Source organism: Callithrix jacchus, chromosome 11 (genome assembly GCF_049354715.1).
Source record: "Callithrix jacchus isolate 240 chromosome 11, calJac240_pri, whole genome shotgun sequence".
In the NCBI taxonomy this organism is placed as follows: domain Eukaryota; kingdom Metazoa; phylum Chordata; class Mammalia; order Primates; family Cebidae; genus Callithrix; species Callithrix jacchus.
In genome coordinates, this window is record NC_133512.1 from 18119431 (window position 1) to 18138840 (window position 19410).

The 19410-nt window shown below is 50.0% G+C and overlaps 2 protein-coding genes and 1 long non-coding RNA gene across 11 annotated transcripts in view; 1 reads left to right on the plus strand and 2 right to left on the minus strand.

Annotated features, from left to right (window-relative positions):
- The window catches only part of LOC144578329 (uncharacterized), a 79803-nt gene extending 73448 nt beyond the window's left edge, over positions 1-6355 (minus strand). The window contains exon 1 of the mRNA XM_078342440.1: positions 5884-6355. Within this exon, the coding sequence (XP_078198566.1) occupies positions 5884-5999 (116 nt within the window). The 5' untranslated portion in view covers positions 6000-6355. The remainder of the gene's footprint in view (positions 1-5883) is intronic.
- Positions 1-16820, minus strand: part of GRB10 (growth factor receptor bound protein 10) — a 212968-nt gene extending 196148 nt beyond the window's left edge. For 3 of the 9 annotated variants that reach the window (XM_009002182.4, XM_054237096.2, XM_009002177.4), the window contains exon 1: positions 16606-16820. Coding sequence is in view for 1 of the 9 variants with exons in the window: in XM_078342437.1 (XP_078198563.1) it covers positions 5099-5155 (57 nt within the window). In the remaining 8 variants the exon portion in view is untranslated. Of the gene's footprint in view, positions 1-5098; positions 5614-5875; positions 6356-15857; positions 16276-16605 lie in introns of those variants that run through there. The other 6 variants (XM_035253404.3, XM_054237095.2, XM_035253397.3 and 3 more) reach the window with 3 other exon arrangements.
- LOC144578330 (uncharacterized) lies at positions 4995-5651 on the plus strand. Its single transcript, XR_013523867.1, has 2 exons — positions 4995-5204; positions 5348-5651. It is a non-coding gene; the product is annotated as an uncharacterized LOC144578330 (long non-coding RNA).
- Positions 16821-19410: the final 2590 nt, after the last annotated feature.

Sequence of the window (19410 nt, forward strand, 5' to 3'; positions counted from 1 at the left end):
TCAGCCAAGTTCTTTGCCCCTTGTAGCAAGGACTGTCTGTCCTCCAGTTTCCAATAAGATAGATATTCATTATTTATATCTATGACCTCATCAGAATGGGCTTTATTGCCTGTAATTCTACCAGCATTCTGATCACAACCACTTAGAAATTTCTAAGAAGACAGAGGTTCTCTCCACAGCTCTCCTCTTCTTCTGGGCCCTCACCAGAATAATTCTTAATGCTCTGTTCCCAGAAATCTAAGTTTTTTCTAGCAAACACTTCCAAACTGTTCCAGTCTCTATCTATTGCCCAATTCCACTTTTCTTTTAAATATTTGCCATAGAACACTCCACTCTCAGTGCCAATTACTGTCTGTCTGTGCTGCTGTAACAAAATCCACAGGTTAGGTAATTTATAAATAACAGAAATGTATCTCTCATGGCTCTGGAGGAGAGGAGTTCCAAGAGCAAGGCACTGGGGGTTGAGCGTCTGGTGGGGGCCTCCCTCTGCTTCCAAGATGGTGTCTTGTTGCCACACCCTCCAGAGGAGAACAAATGCTGTATCCTCAACACGGTGGAAAAGCAGAAGAGAGCAAACTCATTTCCCCCTCAGGCCCTTTTAAAAGGGCCCTAATCCCATCTATGTCCACCCCTATGACTTAAACACCTCCTAAAGGCCCCAACTCTTAATTCCATCACATTGGCCGTTAGGTTTCAACACACAAATTTTGGGTGATACATTCAGACCACAGCAATGTGTATACATACATACACACACACACACACACACACACAAGTGCACATATTTGTAAATATACTAATTGAATTATACACTTCAAATTTAAATGGGTAATTTGTATGGTATGTTGATTATATCTCAATAAAGCTTTTTTTTTTTTAAGAGAAGAGTCTATGAAAAAACTAGCCCATAAAGATATATGCACACATATGTTGACTGCAGCACTATTTACAATATGAAAGAAATGGAACTAACCCAAAATGCCCATCAGTGATGGACTGGATAAAGAAAATACGGTACATACATCATGTCATTTTATGGCTGTATAGTATTCCATGGTATGTATGTACCGTATTTTGTTATAGCAGCACAGTCCTCAGCAGACTAACACAGCAACAGAAAGACAAACACTGCATGTTCACACTCATAAGTGGGAGTTGAACAATGAGAACACATGGACACAGGAATGGGAACATCACACACCAGGGCCTGTGAGGGAGGGGTGGGGTGAGGGGAGGGAAAGCATCAGGACAAATAGCTAATGCTTGTGGGGCTTAAAACCTAGATGACAGGTTGGTGGGTGCAATAAACCACCATGGCACACGTACACCTATGTAGCAAACTTGCATGTTCTGCACAGGTATCCCAAAACTTAAAGTAAAAGGAAAACAAAAATAAAAATAAAAACCAAACTTGTCCAGTGAAATAATTAGTACAAGAAGGGTTCTAGCCCCACCTTCTGATGCCCCAAAATTTCCCAGACATCTTCCTCTTAAAGTGTCATAGCACATCGTGGCACCCAAAATTTCCTGATATGTTGTGCCATAAAGAAACCAACTTTATCTAATCCAATGTTTCCTCACTTATTTGGCAATACACGACTAGCTCCTGTAGACTCTAACCTTCAGGAAGCATTCAGTTGCCCAACATCACCACCAGTCTGGGAAGACTGTTAAAAGATGACAAAGGAAGGGGTCCAAAGTCCCATGGGTCAATGCATTTACTGACCAAACAGGGTGGGCACAAATACAAAACTTCAGAAGTGTCTTTACTACACAAGGAAGAACTCTGGCTGTAGAATTTTTCAAAAGGTAGTATTAAGGAGACGTGATCGACACAGTGGAGCCTTATACGCAGAACAGATTCACAGGTACAAACAAGGCTGCTGCTCTCATACCATCTACCCTACAGGAATAATGGGACAACCCAATCCTGCCTCCAAGGGTAGGGTCAGGCTCATGCTGACAGGAGGCAGGCAAGGGCCCCAGCCAGTAGTCCCACTGAGAGATCTTTGTTGCTTCTCTCTATGGCGTGGAAGACTTCCTGGTTCCAGACTGTGATGCTGAGACATGAAGGCACTGAGCAGGGACCTCGGAAAAAGTGGGTTGTTAGCGTGCAAAAGCTCAAAGCTGATACAATTCCTACATTCTTAATTAAAAGGAAGGCAGGTGGGCCTTCTAAATCTGCTAAAAATTCAAAAGGTTTCAAAATTTCTAAGTGTTCTGTCATCCTAAACAAAAGAGAAACCACTAAATGAAATCCACAGAAATTTGCCAGGCACGGTGGCTCACACCTGTAATCCCAGGACTTTGAGAGGCCGAGGCGAGTGGATCACCTGAGATCAGGAGTTTGAGACCAGCCTGACCAACATGGTGAAACTTCATCTCTAAAACAACAACAACAACAACAAAAACCCACAGGCAAATGTCAAAGCAGGACACTGTACAAATATTTGCCACTGGAATAAAGTATAGACATATTTCAGAATGTCATTTTAACAACATAGGGCTAATCACTAGAAAATTCTTGGTACAAAAATTCTTAGATTAAGTATAGTTCTTACCATGTAGCGTCCTCTTCAGAGAATTTCTAGAGAAAAAGACATTAAAGATAACATGGGGGGAAATGTATTAAAACCTTACTGCACCAAGTGTGGGCCACTGACTAACTGCAAGCATAATGCGTGGGAGCTGGTCAGAAACCCAAAACCTCAGGTCCCACCCCAGACCAACGGAATTAGAAGCTGCATTTTATCACCAGCCCCAGGAGATTCACATGCATATTAAAGTTTAAGTAGTGGTATTTTCAGAGATTGTTAATATTTAACTTGCATCGGAACTGAAATGTGTCAGCTCCCTTTAAGAAAATAAATAAGCAAAATACGTTAACATCACTATTTTATTGTTCAGTCAACCCAGGGCATCCCTCAACTCACCCTCCCCTCCTACACAGATTTCATTATTTTCCATCTAAGCAAGGCAGGAACAGATGACAGAGACAGACTGGCTCCTCAAACACCTGTTGAGTGAATAACAGGCGGGGTCCCTTGTCAAAAGCCAGCCAGAGTACTCCTTGCCATTCTCATCCCACTTGAATGCTGAACAACTGCTCAGAACTGCACGGCCATTGTTGGCAAGGGCACATCGCCAGTCTCAGACCACCGGGACTACCTTGACGGCACTCAGAAGCTGGCTCCCAGACACAGCACAGGAAAGGAAAGGAATTACTTGTAGCTGATTTACAGGTACCATTTACACATTTAGAATTTTCTCCCCTCATTAGTATCAGATTTGTGCCTGAGGCATCTAGAGTTCAGCCCAGACTCTCCCAGCTGCCTGCAGGCAAGTCTCTACAGACCAGAAATGTCCCTGGAGAGATAGTCCTGGACTCCCCACCAACCCCCTAACCAAGGAGGCAGAGAAAAAAAGGGAAGAAGCAAATGGGGCCAATAAATGCCTACTGCCCCCACCACACCCACTGCAATCCTAGCCACAGCTCAGCGTTTTCTGGCCCCTTTAATTTAACCTCTGCCAGCCATGAGAGGAACAAAGCCCATTCCACATGAAAACGGAAGGAAATACGTCTCCTGAACGAATCAGAATAAACCGTCATGGAAAGGGTTCCAGGGTTTGGGATGGGTTAGGCCTTTCTGGATCATGCCCAGCCAGTGAATTTTGTGAAATATGAGAAAATACCATCCATCACAGCAGCTCTGCACATGATGCTGCACGGCCATGCCCACTACCAGATGTGCCAACTTATTTTTTTCAACGGACAGAAAAGACAGAAACAAAAGGCCCACACAAAGGCCTCTTTTGACATGTGCTCCCAGACCTCCCAGGGTCCACAGGGCTCAGACTGACTCAAGGCCACCCCCGGTTCTGCCCTTGACCCTTCAGACAGGAGCTGCCAACTTTCTAACTGAATCACCAGAAGCCCCAGTGGTTACAAGGCCCAGAACACCACATCAGTTCTCACACTTTATGCTTGTAAGGATCACCTGGCAGCCTTCACAAAGACAAAAAATTCTAGGTCCCAAGCCCAGAAAGTCAGTTTCATAGCTGGGAGCTGAGGCCTAGGGATAAGCACCAAGAGCCCATTGGCTCTGACTTGGGTGGTTCAGAGGTCACACCTTAAAAACCCTGGTCTCTCCTACATATTCTTCCTCCTGTGAATTACAAGAATGCAGCCCCCACCCCGCCGCCAAGTCTGAAAGGAAGGTAAAAGCATTCAAGTCCAAACGAGTTTCCTAAGACATTTTTACAAGTCACAAGTACATACTCCAAGAAGCAGCCAGGCTTTTGTGGGAACCCAAGTGTCAGTGAATTTAGGCTGTAGCCTAAAAATGCAAATTTTGGAATCTATCCTCCGAAATTCAAAAGATGCAGTGTTCTCTGGAAGTCTGGAAGCCCAGTTCTGGAATGGTAATTACATGATGGCTGGAGGAGCAACTGGTGATGGAAATCCTTAGGAGACACTAAAAATAACTCACATTTTAATCTACCGATCTGGAACTTCGCTCACCCCCTTCATCCCAATCGTGCAATTACCATAACTTCATTCACTGTGTTCCTCAGCAGTGAGTATGCCCCATTCTCAATCCTACAAGGTAGTAACTATTATCCCTGATTCACAGGTCCAGGTACAAGGGCAGGTAGCACAAAGAGGGGGAGGGGGCAGAACCACACTGCACTCACACCCCACCCTACAATTAAAAACCGTCCTTCAGTGTGTGGCTGCCAAGCACCTCAATCTGAAATAAGTGTTTTCTATCACCTTTCTTCTCCGGAGTGACAAAGAGAAAGGAAATCCCAAGAAACCTTTCTGCCCCTGCCCAGTACCTCCCCTGTTCCCACCCAGGCCAAAGGAAGAATGCATGGCCCCTGCTCCCACCCCCGATGCTGGCAGCAAAGGAGCAGAGACAAGCCGGAGACTCCAGGCAGCACCGGAGGCCCTGGCCGCAAGCACGTCATAATCCCTGCAGTCGTTGCCTTTCAGACTTAAAAAGAACAATGAGGAAAGACACCCACGCTTCCCCTCGCTGAGCTGGGAAGGAGAGCTTTGCGGGGTTAGACTGCAGTCTCCCCCGCCCCTAGCCACCTGTGTGCTGGCTCCGCAGACGAGATCCCCCCAGCACCCTGGCAGGGGCTGGGCCATCAACAGACAAATGGCAGCCGACCAAGGAGGCGACTGGCGTGTGGAACAGGTGATCGATTGTTTTTCTGAAGATCAAGGGCTAGGAAGTCCTGTGTGTTCGTATGCACGATTTTTCTGAACTCCATCAAGAACGCGAACCCCATGCCCACACCTGCACCGCTCAATTCGCATTGTCTGATATGTCCCTTCCAGAGAGAAGGTGTTCAAGGAGAAAGAGGCCGCGTGACGAGATGCGTTTACCCACGGCTTGTATACGCGACCATATGCCAGCCAGGTTTCAGCGAAGTCCGGCAGGCGCCAGGATTCTGTTTTTCCGAGAAAGCCGGAGCAGTAGCCCAGATGCCCGGATCCGCTCGTTTCCCAAGCCGGTTCCCACACTCGCTGCCCAACGCCTGGCGAGGAAGGAGCAGGCGAGGTTCCCGCGAGTCGTCGTCACGGGTTTCCGAGGGTACAGTTACGACTCGTTACATAATATTAAACAATTAAGATTTTAAAATGGTTACATAATACTGTCCTATGGCTGGCGGCAACGAGGCTCGGAATCCGGACTGCAGCGAGCCCGCGGCAGGCGGACGCGGGGCGGCGCGGCAAGACCTCCCGGCCTCCCTCCCTGGCCCAGTCCGCCGCGGCCGGAACCTCCGCAGCCCACGCGGGCTACCCCGCCCGCCGGCCCCGCCGCCCCCGGCGCCCCCCGTGACCCGCGCCCGCGGTGGAGCCCACCTGAGTACCTGGAGAGCGGGCGGCAGCACCCGCCGCACGGGGTCGCTGCGTGCGCGCCGCCGGCCCTGGGAGGGCTTCGGGGCCCGGCCCCCGCAGTGCCCGGCGTGTGGACAGCGCTCCGCATGGACAGCGCTGGGAGCCGGGCGGGCTGCTCCTCCACGGCTCCGCCCCGGACAGGGGCCTGCGGCGCAGAAAGCCGACCCGGGCCGAGGCCGCCGCGAGCCAGGCGAACGCGCTAGCACAGAAAGCGGGCCAGCGCCGCCTCCGGGGACGCCATCCGGGCGAGGGTGGGATGCCGCGCCGCCGCCAGTGTGCGCCCAGGGGCTTCCAGCGCCATCACCGCGCAGGTGCCCGGAGGCCCCTCCGTGGAGCCAGCCGCTCCCCGGCCACAACAATCCTCAGCTGCCGAGGGACCGGGCGCTACCGAGGAGCGGGAGGACGACGGAGCAGTGCCCGGTCCTAGAGCACAACAGGAATCCCAGGACCAAACCCATGTGACGCGGCCACGCCCCAACGCCCGGCGGGGGCCCTCTGCTGCCCAATCCCCGGATCCCTGGTTCTCATGGCAACCCTGAAGAACCCCTTGTTCCCTCCACTGCCTCCTCTCCTCCCCCACAGCCCCCCCGCCTGATGGGCAAGGACGCGCACACTGGCCACTCTCACGATGCCGAAAGCCCTCCATGTCTACCCGCTACGCCGCATTCGGAGCGGGGCGGGGGACATCGCGGCCGCGGCAAGTCGGAGATGCCGCCAGAAGGAGCATCCTCCCACCTGCAGGGCCGGCCAGTTCTGCTCTTCCATGGTCACTGTCGCCTCACCCCCTCCCCAAAATGTCCCCAAAATGTCAGAGAAAGAACCAGGAAGGGAGAGGCTCTTTCTGGAAGCCACAGGCGTAACGTTACTGAACATCGAGGACAAAGTAGGGTTCCATTTCAGCTGAGAGTCAGCGAGGGAAAGAACAGATCCTATACGTACTAAGCATCTGCTATCACTTCGCACACACCCCACACCACATACACACCACAGAGACACCCCACACACATACACACCACACACAAACCACACGCACCCCCATGTACCACACACACACACACCCCCCACAAAGATACACCCACGAGCCTGCAACGATGGAAGCAAAACAGAAGGTTTGGAGATATTCACTGCAGTTTACAAGGCCACAGCAAGGAATAAGAGATTTTCTACTCCCCTCGAGCCGAGAACATGGTAGGAAAAGCTGGACGTTGTAGACAGCAGTAACTAACAGTCAACAGTGGACGGCTTCCGAAACTGATATCCTACACTGCACTCACACGCACTAAGGGGCAAGGCACTGGGAAAATCCCATCTCAGCCTGGGGTTCAGAGAGCAGAAAAGCTACCCTAGTCCAACTGCTCTGGGGCCACCTCAGGCCCCTAAAGGGCACAGGAGAGGCTAGAGAAACTGCAGATACACCCCCCACAGAAAGGAGAGCTTCCAAGGTGGTCATGACCACAAAACAGCAATCTGCTTAAGTCCATCAAACAAAAGCAGAGTCAAGGCTGGTTCTGAGAGCAGCGTTTTCAGCACAACACGAAGGGTAACAAGGCTTTCTCACAGTCCAGGCTGACCACACAGGGCCTGGCTACTAAAAGAAACACTGAAGGTGTTATTGCTTTTAATTCTAACTGCACACTCCTCAGTGAAGACGTCACGGAGAGAACATCACAAGCCACAGAACGAGAGATGGAAGCACACACTCGAACCCTGAGATTCTGGGAGAAACCAAAGTGCAGAGAGCAAGTAGCTTGCTCGTCCAAAGTCCAGAGCAAGTTACTAACTGGGATAATTCCACGTTCCTTCCAGACTCCAGATTTGAGGCTTTTCTGCGGTCTGACACAGTGGCTCCACCCACCTCTGCAGTCAACCAAGGGAAGGTGGCTCAGGGGTTCCTCTGACTCCGTGCCCGGCAGCTCCCAGCCTGGATGGTAAACTCTTTTGCCGGAACATCCCACGCACCCTGCAGTCTCCTGAGCCAGAACAACAGGTTGCGCAGGACAGAGGGCTTACCTGCCACACTCCCCTCTATTACAAAATGGCAGACGTCTTGGCTCGAAGCAGCTGTTCCTGGATGTGGGAAAAACAAGAGAGAAATGATCTAATGATGGAAAGGAATCTTGAAAAGCCAGACCTTCACTGAATGGCTGACGAGACACACATTTTGCTTTACTAGTACAATAGGAATAGAATATTTGAAAAGTCAGAAGAGCCGGTGAACAAGGGATAACTAGCAGCAAAGGAGCTAAAAGCTAAGCTGGAAAGTGGAGATGAAGCCTGATGACATACCCAGTGGAAGTCCAGAAAGTCCCAGGAATGCGAACTACCATTCACCTCTGGAAATGGGAAACACGGAGTCCAAAACAAAAGGATTAATTGGAAGTGTCAGGAAGAGCTGGGCCCCAGTTCTTCCTGGGTCCTCTCCCCGGCTCCATCAGCTAGGTGACTTCTTTTCTGGAATCAGGGACACAGGTCTCTGGACCAGGGTCAGCAGGTACAGCCATGCCTTTCCTCCCAGAAAGATGTGGTGGATCACATGCTAGCTGCCATATGAATCCTACCAAGACCCCCAGCAGCTCCCAGAGCAGCACCCCCAACAGAAGTGAAAGAGGCTCCTACAGAGCTAAGAAGAGACCCGAAGGCATGGGCTTCAGGGGTGACCCCACAACGAGCACTGATAGGAGACACATCCTCTACCCCAAAACCCTTCCCAGCACTGTCTGGAGGATTGGGAGCTCGGGACACAAGCCAGCCCCATGTGAAGGCACAGACTTCACTCCATGCTAGGCACAGCCCGCCGTAGGCACCCCACCTCACCCTGTACCCGCCGTAGGCACCCCGCCTCACCCTGTACCCAAGCTCCCTCCTGCCAGCCTCCCTCCCCAAGGCTGGCACACCCTCCTACCACAGAAGCACACAAGGTTTTGCCATAGGCTCTGCTTTCCAGGTAAGCTGGACACAAGCAGAAAAAGTGAAAGTAAATAATTTACAAAGGGTAGAGGAGAAACAATATAGAAAAGTTTTTCAAAATTAATATCTACAAATGAGGTAAAGAGATGTATCTATGAAATAAGAATATTGTGCTATTAAAAAAAAGAATACTCACTTTGAATGTCAATATTATGTGTCAGTCGTCAACTGTATCAAATGTACAGAATTCCCAGTAGTGGGAAAGGCTGTGCGTGTGTTGAGCAGAGGGTATGGAGGAAGTCTCTGGACGTTCCATTCAGTTTTGCTGGGGACCTAAAACTGCTGTAAAGTCTATTTTTTAAAAAGGTCCTAAGAAATTCAAAATGAAAACAGAAACGAAATCCAATAAAAAAGTTAAAAGGTCAAAATGAAGACATATCCCAAAACCTAAAAACCACACAGCAGTTACAGATTATTAGATGAAAAATACAGAGCACCAATCCAGGTGGCTAAAAACCAAGTAACTGCCATCCTAGAAAAGAGAAGAGGAAAATGGAAGAAATCAAAGAATTAATTCAAAAACATGTCCAAGACCAGAAGGATCTGAGATTCCAGCTTGTATGGGCCTCAACATACCCTACACACAAACTGTAGACCCAAGAAAACAGATCTTCAAGGAACTTCGGAACAAAGGCACAGAGAATAGCCTACAAGCGCCCAGACGTGACAAAACAAAAAACAAACCGAAAATCCACTCTGGTACTCTTTCATACACAGAATCAAGCACCAGAAGCGCAGGCCGGGCACGGTGGCTCACGCCTGTAATCCCAGCACTTTGGGAGGCCGAGGCAGGCGGATCACGAGGTCAAGAGATCGAGACCATCCTGGCCAATATGGTGAAACCCCGTCTCTACTAAAAATTACAAAAATTAGCTGGGCGTGGTGGTGCGCACTTGTAGTCCCAGCTACTTGGGAGACTGAGGCAGGAGAACTGCTTGAACCCAGGAGGTAGTGAGCTGTGATTGCACCACTGCACTCCAGCTTGGCGCCTGGCGACAGAGCAAGACTCTGTCTCAAAAAAAAGAAGAATCAGAACAGCATCTTTCTCAACCCCCTTCTGTCTAAAGGCAATGGAAGCCTTCAAATTTTTTAGGGAAAACTATCTTTAATTTAGAAATCCATATTCGGACAAACTGTAAATTGTGAGAGTCGAAGGAGGACATTTTCCCAGACACGCAAGGTCTCAAAAAGTTGACACCTTATGCGCCTCTTTTTGGAAACTTCCTACAGAAAGTACCCCATCAAATTCTGAAAATAAACCAAGAAAGAAAAGTCATGAGATCCAAGAGAAAGGCAAAGAGGCATTCCCAGGACAATGGAGAAGAAAGACTCCGCCACAACAGCTGTGCAGGGAGCCCCAGAGCAAGCCCGCCTGCTGCATGTCCAAAGGCACACGAGGAACTGCTTCCGAAGATAAAACTGCAGATCAGCTTAGGCCTCCGAAAGCAGATTCACACAACTCTGTAGGGGAGGGGAGAATGATAAGTGCATTTAAAAAACTGCAAAAGCAACTCCAGGAGAAAACAAAATGCCCTAGGAGACAATCGCAGTCATCACAGTATTCTACGTGGCTCAGCTATGAGCAGCATTAGGGGACCGTCCCAGCACTGCACACTGATGAAGCCAAACGGACCAGAAGAGACAACAGGGAGATAAGAAGAGTGTAGGGTGGGGATGGGGCAAAAGAGCACCATCCTCAACTTCCATGTGGTTTGAAATCAAAGAATAACATGAAAAACAGAGCTCTGGAAAGCAGGGGGAGGAGGAGGTTGCCAGGAATCGCAATCTATTGTTTAGACCTCTTTGGAAATACTGAGGCAGTATTTATATAGGAAAAAAAAAATATGCTGATTAAGTTACTTCTGGGGAATTATTTCATCTTTAAACTACATCTACATATCATTCTGATTTTAAATATCAAACTAAATTTTAAAATAGTTTGCTCTGGGTGTGGAGGAATTAGAAAACCGGGTGACCCTTCGGATGAACAGAACAGAAACACTGTGATATGGACAGGCAAAAACAGCAGGGGGATAGCACCCCGGGCAGGGATGGCGGGCCAGGACAGGGCAGCCTGTGTCCACTCACTGCCCTGTAGGGCCCAGTGGGGAGAAGGCTGGGGAGGCCTGCGATGGAGGGAGAAGGTGACAATGAAGCTAGAAGGCCTTCCTGCTTTACCCCCCCACGTCGCTCCACCTCATCATTAGGGAGATGCACACTAAATGTTCTTCTCTCTGGAGGGGAACTCTGTGAGATGCATGCAGTTTTCTTTAGAAGAGAGTGGGCAGTGCCCTAGAAAAGACACCTGGAGGCTCAGGTAATACCCCTGCAGCCTGGGCCAGGGTGGTGTGGCCAGGGTGAAAAGATGGGTTGGCGAGGTGGCCTCTGGCTGAAACCAGCCCATGCAGGACAACTACAGGGCACCAGACATGACCCAGCCAGCTCAGCTTCCCACAGAATGTGAAAACCGTCTAAGAAAGCAATCCCAGCCAGGACCCCAGGCTCAGCACCAGGCGCCATCCCTGGGCAGGAGGCTATGGTACAAACTTCTGAATTTAAAAGTTACTCAACTCATGGTAGCTTCTAGTCACTATGAGTTTCTCAAAGCAGAGAATCCAAAAATTATTACTATGAGATCTGTGGTATAATAAAGGTTTTTAATACTAAAAGGGATTCTTCACTTAAAAAAGGTTGGAAGCTACTGCCTAAATACTCCCAGGGATAAAAGTTACAAATTCAGTAAGTAAACTAAAGGCCCCATACATCAGAGAAGTGGGGACCTGCCGTCTCAGTGGGGCCCAGGTAGCTTGCAGTGGGCAGCCTTAGGGGTTCCTGACCCTTGATTCCCATGTGAAAGGACAAGAGAAGGTGGAAGGCAGGTCTTCAGCTATTCCTCATGGTGCTCCGTTGCTCGGATGCCCTTACCGAGCTCCCAGAGCGAGACCTCTGACAGCTCACAGACAGAGCCAGACAGACAGCAGTCCGCAACGCAGTGCCACCTGCACTGACCTCACATTAGCTGTGGTGACCTTAATGCTACAATGAGGAGGACCAACATACGCCAAAGCACTTTCTGTGTCGAGTGCTTTAGGGACCCCATATTAACAGGCTAGACTGCTGCTGCTCATGCCCACTTCCACTTACCGGACTCAAAACCTTTCAAGGACTTCAGGAAAGAAGCAGGACTCCCACCAGCCCAGTCCTGAATAGAGCTGGGAGCCACATCCCAGGGGCACATCAGCCTGTCCAAGATAAGCTGTCCATCGTCATTTCAGTCCCAGCTGGAGTAAGTGCCTTTGTAGAGTCCAGACACCAACCGCGGGGGCCTAAAGACAAATGCCACAGGCTCCACAGGCCCAGAGACCAGATATGTGTCTACACACCCAACGCTGATGCCCGTCAGAGCTTGTGCACTGCAGCGGTCTTTAGATCTTTTGCTCCTGGTTGCAAGAAACCAATTTCTGACACCAGCTATTCGCTGTTATCTGGTTCAAATGGTTTGCAGCCAAGTGAAGTCTGCAGCGCACCAGCTATCTTTGCTTTTAGAATTCTACCTGTGAGGAGTTCAGGCTGTCACACTAAACAGAGTCAACAAAAGGATTCTTATGAGCACTGATTATGGCTCAAAGAACATTTCAGATAAATTCACAAGATTTTGCACAACTAGCATGTACAAAGCACTGGAAGGCAAAAATACAAAAGCCGAGGCCCCTTTCTAACCAACCTTATAAATTAATAGCAATCAGGATGTGATCAAGTCCATGAGCTGCTCTAAGACAAGGCCCACTGTGCAAAGTGCCTACAGATACCGCCACAAAGACCACATGAGCCAATCACACACATCACACCACATGCGACTTCCCAACAAGCCACGGAGATAAACACGCCTGTGGCTTCCATTGTAATGGATCAGGCTGGTCCACTTGTTCAGGCTGGCCAAACTAGTAAGCGGTACAACCAGGAGTCATACGAGGCAGTGTGCCTGGTGGAACCGTCAGTGCTGGCTGCTGCCCTGGTCAAACAGAGCAGAAAGGAAGTGATATGGTGGGAGGCGTAATTCCTCCCCAGCACCCATTCCCAGGCTGGACATTAACAACAAAGAGTCCACTCTGCTGCTGGGCGCAGCCCAAATAACAAGCTCCTCAAATTAGAGATCTGAACAAACAAGAATTTCCCTGAAATCTACATGTAAAGTAGATGGTTCTAAAATATGACTATTCTGATACAGGAGAAAAGAAAAATCTCCTTAGAGTCACTATATCCTAAAAGCAAAAAAAAAAGAAAAATCAGAACCACTCCTTCCTACCTCTGAGATTATTTTTGATAACCCTGGGAAATGGCTTTTTCCCTGGGAAATGGCTTTTTCCCATTGCCATCTCAAAGTACAATCACACCTTTTTTCAATCCATTATTAAAGAATAGCCGTCAGCCTGCCTTTCCACAAGTGAGCGGGTGGTTTTAAGCTTTGCCTGCTTTTATTTCCCCGAAGTTAACAGGCCCGGTGATGACCAAGAGCGTGGACAAAAGACTCCCAAAGACAAACACGCAGGAAAGCTCATTCCTCAGAGATCAGTTCAGAAGTGCTCTTGGTGGGGGGTGGGAGCCCAATGCAAAGGTATCCCAGCCAAGAGGAAGGAGGACCGAAAACAGATGCAGCTCCTTAAAAGTGTGCAGCTAAAAGAGGCACACAAATTAAATACCAGCTAGTGGCTGAATGGATCAGAGCAGTTATACCCCTAACTCTGAAAGGGGTCCCCTAGAACTCCAAAGTATCTGTCTGCCAAGCCTCACCCACCAAGTAGCTGGACGAATTAAATTATTAATTTCTTCCATAATCTTCCAATTAAGTAAAAAAATAAAATAGCACCGGTTAAAAGAAAAGTCTCCACTAGCAGGAAAAAAAAAAGTTTATTTAAACTTTAAACGACTGATTACCTAAATGAAAGACAAGGCAAATATGTTCTCAGGAGCCATGCAATGCCACATTGGTTTCATAAACTGAGAAACAGATGAGGGGATTATGCAGCGAACGTGCAAAGGCACAGGCTTCCCCTCCAGGAAGCAGGACCAAAATCCTCTGCAGTGAGCTCTGAGCTCTAACAGGCTGGCGAGCGAACGCCAGATACAAGCTCAACTACATTCTACTATCCCATAGGTTCCTCTTCCCCCTGCAGTTAAAAGTCAGACAGAATTCCAAGAAAATACGTTCTGTTCCTTAAATTATGCCACCTTTAAAGCATTAGGTTTTATCAGATATACCAACCAAGAATTTCTACAGCTCTAAGATGAAGCCAAAGGCACAATAGATGTCTTTGTTCAAGCTGGAGTTTGATTTCTATACATTATATAGTCTCTACCCAGAGAGATCACCAAAATCGAGTTCTGAGCTAACTCTTCAAGACTGACTCTGCTCTCTTCTCCTACTGGAGGCTGAGTAGACACAGACATAGCCCTTGAAACGGGGCCAGGGCTGCCCTGGGTCCCAATCCTGGTGTCTGTCGCCATACAAAGCTCTGGATAAGTAGCTGGCATGACCCTGCCCAGCTCTGGGGTCCTGATCCACAAATGAAAAATATTTTGACTGGTCCAAGCGGCCCCAAAAGTGACCAGACAACGGGTAATATGCGGTAGATGACTTTAGGGGTACACAGCTTTTCTATTTTAATTACAGTAAACATAACTACCACATCAAAACTCATGAATTCATGGATATCAAATTTTCTTTCCAAAATAAATGTGTATTTAAGTGTAAAAAGTGAGAAACTAAAAGGAAATATCTATAATGTTCTGGTAAGATGGCATTAACCTTGAAGGCTAGGAGCCCCCAGCTAGGCAATCCTCACAGAGCCTCCTGGTTCTCCAAGTGTGTGACTGGCAGGCCATACGTACCTGCCCCACGCCATTTCCCTTTCAGAGGTGGATGTACTTTTGCAAATAAAACACAAGACTAAAACGATCTAAAGCTTAGGTTCTAGTGACAGCTTTGTCACTTGCTGACAGTATGAATGACCTCAGGTGTGCCAACTAACCTCCTGAGCCTTGGTTTTCAGACCTGTAAAATGGGGATCAGGAGGTTGTAGAGGAGATTAAAAGCAACAAGCCTTCTGAAAGTGCCTTGTAAACTGTGAAATGCTACAGAAGTATCAGTCCCTACACTTCTCAGTTACAATGGAGCAATGCCTGCTGGGTGTGTAATTCTGTCTGTCCTCAAATTCCCTCCCTGTAATCTGGGGATTGGCCTGTGTTGCCCTTCGCTTTCAAGTGCTCCCAGTAAAACTCAAATACGTGCAGTGATCCTAGAGTTTTGTTTTTTTCTTTTAAGAGAAAAACTTAGACACCTAGAATCATTCCTGGAAACACACTGGATTTTCAGTGCTTTTATTTAAAATAGTCTCCTAAAAGTCACTTCACCGCGGCGGTCACAGCCAGAAGTCGTCCCATTGCTGTAGAAACTCTGATTCTCTCTCTTTCCTCCTGGAAAGAGAGGAACTCAGGGTCGGCTCTTGTTAAAATATTGCCAGCATTGTGTTGTAAACCCTAGTCAACTCCTGTTGCTTCGCTAACAACATGTGTTCTTGGTAAAACTGAGCGAAACTTTAAATAGACCACCATTTCTGAAACTCGGGGGCTCCAAACGGCTGAATCAGCATTTTCATGAACAAAGTGTTCTGGGCCTGGCCTTTTAAACAGCAGCAACGAGAAAGTTGTGCAATAACGCATATTTACTCACGAGCGCTCCTTGTTTTGGACTCTTTTTTTTACCCCCCATCTCTTGAATGAAACTGGGCACCAAGTTTGCAAGAAAATATTCTTTGAAATGCATTATAAAGAGATCCAGGGCCCTGTAAAAATCACCTGTGGCTCTTACATTACCCAACGTTTCGGTCAAAGCAAATCACAAAAAGTTCGCGTTTCTTCCAATCCCAAGAAAAGACGCACACAATAAAAAGTAAAGAATACCCTAATTTCCATAACGCACATGCTCGAGGGCAGTCGTCAGGCCGGCGTTTGGAGAGGCAATCAGCAAAGGCGGAGAGTTGCATCAGAAATTTCCTTCTGCAAACGGTACCGCTCTTATCACGTTTCCACGGCTGGCGGGCGGCTAATCCGCGAGCCCTCAACTTGCTGTTAGGCCCCAGCGGCGGGTAACGGGTCACCAACAGAGCCCCCCCCCCAAAAAAAAAAACAGGTCCTCGGTCCGAGGCTGGGCCGGCCCGGGACTTGGGAGTGTCTGGCACCACTGTCCCGGACGCCCGGGCGCGCGCGCCGCGGCCCCGCCGCGCAGTCGGATCACCCCGAGCTGCAGGGGCGCCTGAGCGTCCACCCTCCGGTCGGCGGCCCCCAGGAGCTCGGCCTCGACCGCAGCCCCCGCCGCAGCCCGCGAGCCGCCGGCGTCTGACAAGATGGTTCAAGAATGCACTGCTTGGGCTCCACACCTCCCCCCAGGGGTCGGGAACGCAGCGGGGAGAGCCCGGCGGGGCGCCCGGACGCCTCCGCCTCCGCCGCGCGTCCGCAGCCCCAGTCCCGCCTCCGAGGGGGCGCCGGAGCCCCCGGCCCGGAGGCGACGCCCTTCCGCCCGCCGCGCCTCCGCGGGGCCCGGTGTCCCCGGCCGCTGCCTGCCAGCGCTCAGACAATGACGGCGCGGGGACCCGCCTGGCTGTCCCGGGCCCCGCGGGGGCGCCGACCACAAAGTAACTTGCCGCCGCACTCCCCGCCCAACTCCGTACCTGCCGCGCGCGGCTCCCCGCCGCCTCCGCGTGGCTGCCCGCGACACTCGGTGCGGCGGGCGCGGGTCCCCGCGGGGCGAGGGCGGCGCACAGGACGGTCCCGGGCGCCCCGCGCCGCTGGCGCTGCCGCCACCCAGGAGCTGCGCGGAAACTTTGGGCTCCGCCGGATCTCCGAACGCCGAGCCCGCGGCTCCCTTCCCTCTCGGCCTCCTCCCAGCCTCCCCACCCCCTCGATGGGCTTTAAACTCGCCCGGCCCCGCCCGCCCTCCCCGCCTCTGCCGCCGCCGCCGCCTCCGCCTCCGCCTCCTCCCCCGGCCGCTTTTCCTGCTCCTCCTCCCGCCGCCGCCGCCCGGACCGCTCCGCGGCCGCCAGCGCGGGAGGAGCCGGGGCCTGGGCGCAGGGCGTGGCGCGGGGGCGCGGGCCGGGCGGCCGGGGGGCCAGACGCTCCCGGAGGCTCCTGTCCCGCGCCAGTGCGCGGGGCCCCTCCTCCTGCTCTCCTGGGGACTCTCGGACGCGGTACCCCCGGGCGCGGGACTGCAACCGCCTCGGCCCTGGAGGCTTCGCCGGCGAAAAACAAATTGGACCTGTCCCGAAAAGACAATTTGTAAGCGAACTGTTTGAAACGCACCAACTATTAACTGCAGTCCAGATCCTTTATCCTGGGCGCAGCAGGACGGGACGGAAGAGCTGCGGCTGCCCCGTACTCTGTTGTGGGCCGAAGGCACCCGGCCTGGGAAAAGGAAACCTGGGTTTGCTCACAGCCAGTCAGGTCACGGGTCTCGCCTCTGTGAGTCTCAGTTTCCCCATCTGAGTATGAGTATCGTCGGAGTGCGGGTGGAACGAGGAGGCCCTTCGTTTTTTCTTAAAGCTGCCAAGCCTGGTGTCTTTATCTTTACCATGGGCTAATAACGCCCGCCTGAGGGTTGGTGTCCCGGGGATTAAATGAGGTCATACTGGGAACATAAAGTGACTGCGAAAAAAGACTCTCCTCCCCGTCAATTGATGGAAGCCATTATCATTAGTGTGATTCTTAATATCTCTACCGAGTCAAAACTGTAATATATATAGCATAGCGGTAATTATGTCTTTTCCTGGGTCTTAATGTTCTAAGCGCAGCTACAACAATATCTTGCCTTCATTGAGCATGCACTTTATGCAAAACCTTCAGATATCCTTGCATGTAACCCCCACTCTGGCCCTCTAGGTCGTTACTGTTAGAGTCCCACTGTACGGACTGGGAAACTGAATCTCCGAGAGGTTAGGTGACTTGCCTAAGGTCAAGTAGCTGGTAAGTGCAGAGCAAGGATTGGATGCCATGTACAGTATTGGGCCAAAGCCCTTTGTAGGCACCCTGTTATAGCTCCTGCTTCTAGCAGGGGTTATCCCACCTTGGACAGATGTTAATCATGGAAAGGTCATCCTTCCCTGTAACTGAAACAGGCCTCCCTAAAATTCCTGCCTATCGGTCCAAGCTCCGAAACGCATAAGATGAAAATCAAGAGAGGATGATGTCAAAGGGTCTTTGATTCCTAGAAGAAAGGAACACAGAGGACTCCTGTTGCAGACAAAGGACTCAAAAGAAAATTGAAGAGAAAACTCAGTTTGAGCCAACTTTTCATAAATGCATAAGCTTTGAACCTTCTAGCTTTTGCTGAAGGTTCACTCAGCAATCCATGCCTACACCAGTCAGATAGCCTGATTGGCAAAGAGGCTTTGATAGAGGTTTCAAAAGTTCCTTGATACATAGAGATACGTTCTTTTGGAATCACCTGTGGGTAAATTCCATACACCATGGCCTCTTTACCCCTAAACACACTGATGTTGTAGTAAAGATATTATCGTACATAACCACAATAGGCACCAAATTCGTTAATTTATATTGACAAAATACTTGTATCCAATCTACGGCCACATTTGGGTTTAGTCCAGTTGATCTGATGATGTCTTCCATCGTGTTTCTTTCCTCTCTGTTACAAGATCCGTTATTGAGGTCTAGAGTCAGTTATTCCATTTAGTTGTCTCAAAATGTATGGGTGTTCAGACATTACTATTCACAGAGAAGCTACCAAGATACATGTCCTCAAGTGTTTTCCTGCTGGCATAGATCTCTAGAATTCCTAAGTCAGGCCCTCATTCCCTACATTTCCTGTAGACATCAGTGGGCAGGACCCATTCAGGGCCACTTTCTGATGCAAGTTCATGAACTTGTCACTCTTGCGGCTGCAGAAGCTGCAGTTGTCCCCTGTGCAATGATTCTGGGTGAGCCAAAATACAGATTGTATCTTAGAGCCTTCTCTTCCCCTAAACTCCACATGGCCCTGCCCACACGCAGTGCTCCCTCTCAACAGAGTGGCAGCCACAGTGGAATCCAGCCATGCAGTCTATATGCTATCCTGGAGAGCCCAGCCTACTGGGCAAGGCAGGGAGGCTTGCAGTTCAAGCACTTCCCCGGGGGGGGGGGGGGGGACATGTAAGCTGGAATTAGGTGTCAGGACACAGGATTCCGTGATAGTGAGAAATTCAGTTATCTAAACATGAGCTAGAAGCCTCCACCTGAAAGTAGAGAGTCTGATAGACTCTAATTTTTAATTAGTAATGAGTTGATTAACATCTGTCTCGCCTGTTGACTGTAAGCGTGGTGACTGTGGCAACCGTGTGCCCCTTCACTAGTGTCCTTCCAGCAGGGGGAGTGCCTCGGACAGAGAGGGCACTAAGTGAATAGTCATTACTGGGGAATAGTGTCCTGTGAATTCATTTCTAAGGAGCCTCTGAGACCTGGGCACTGTCTCAAACATTGCCAGTAGG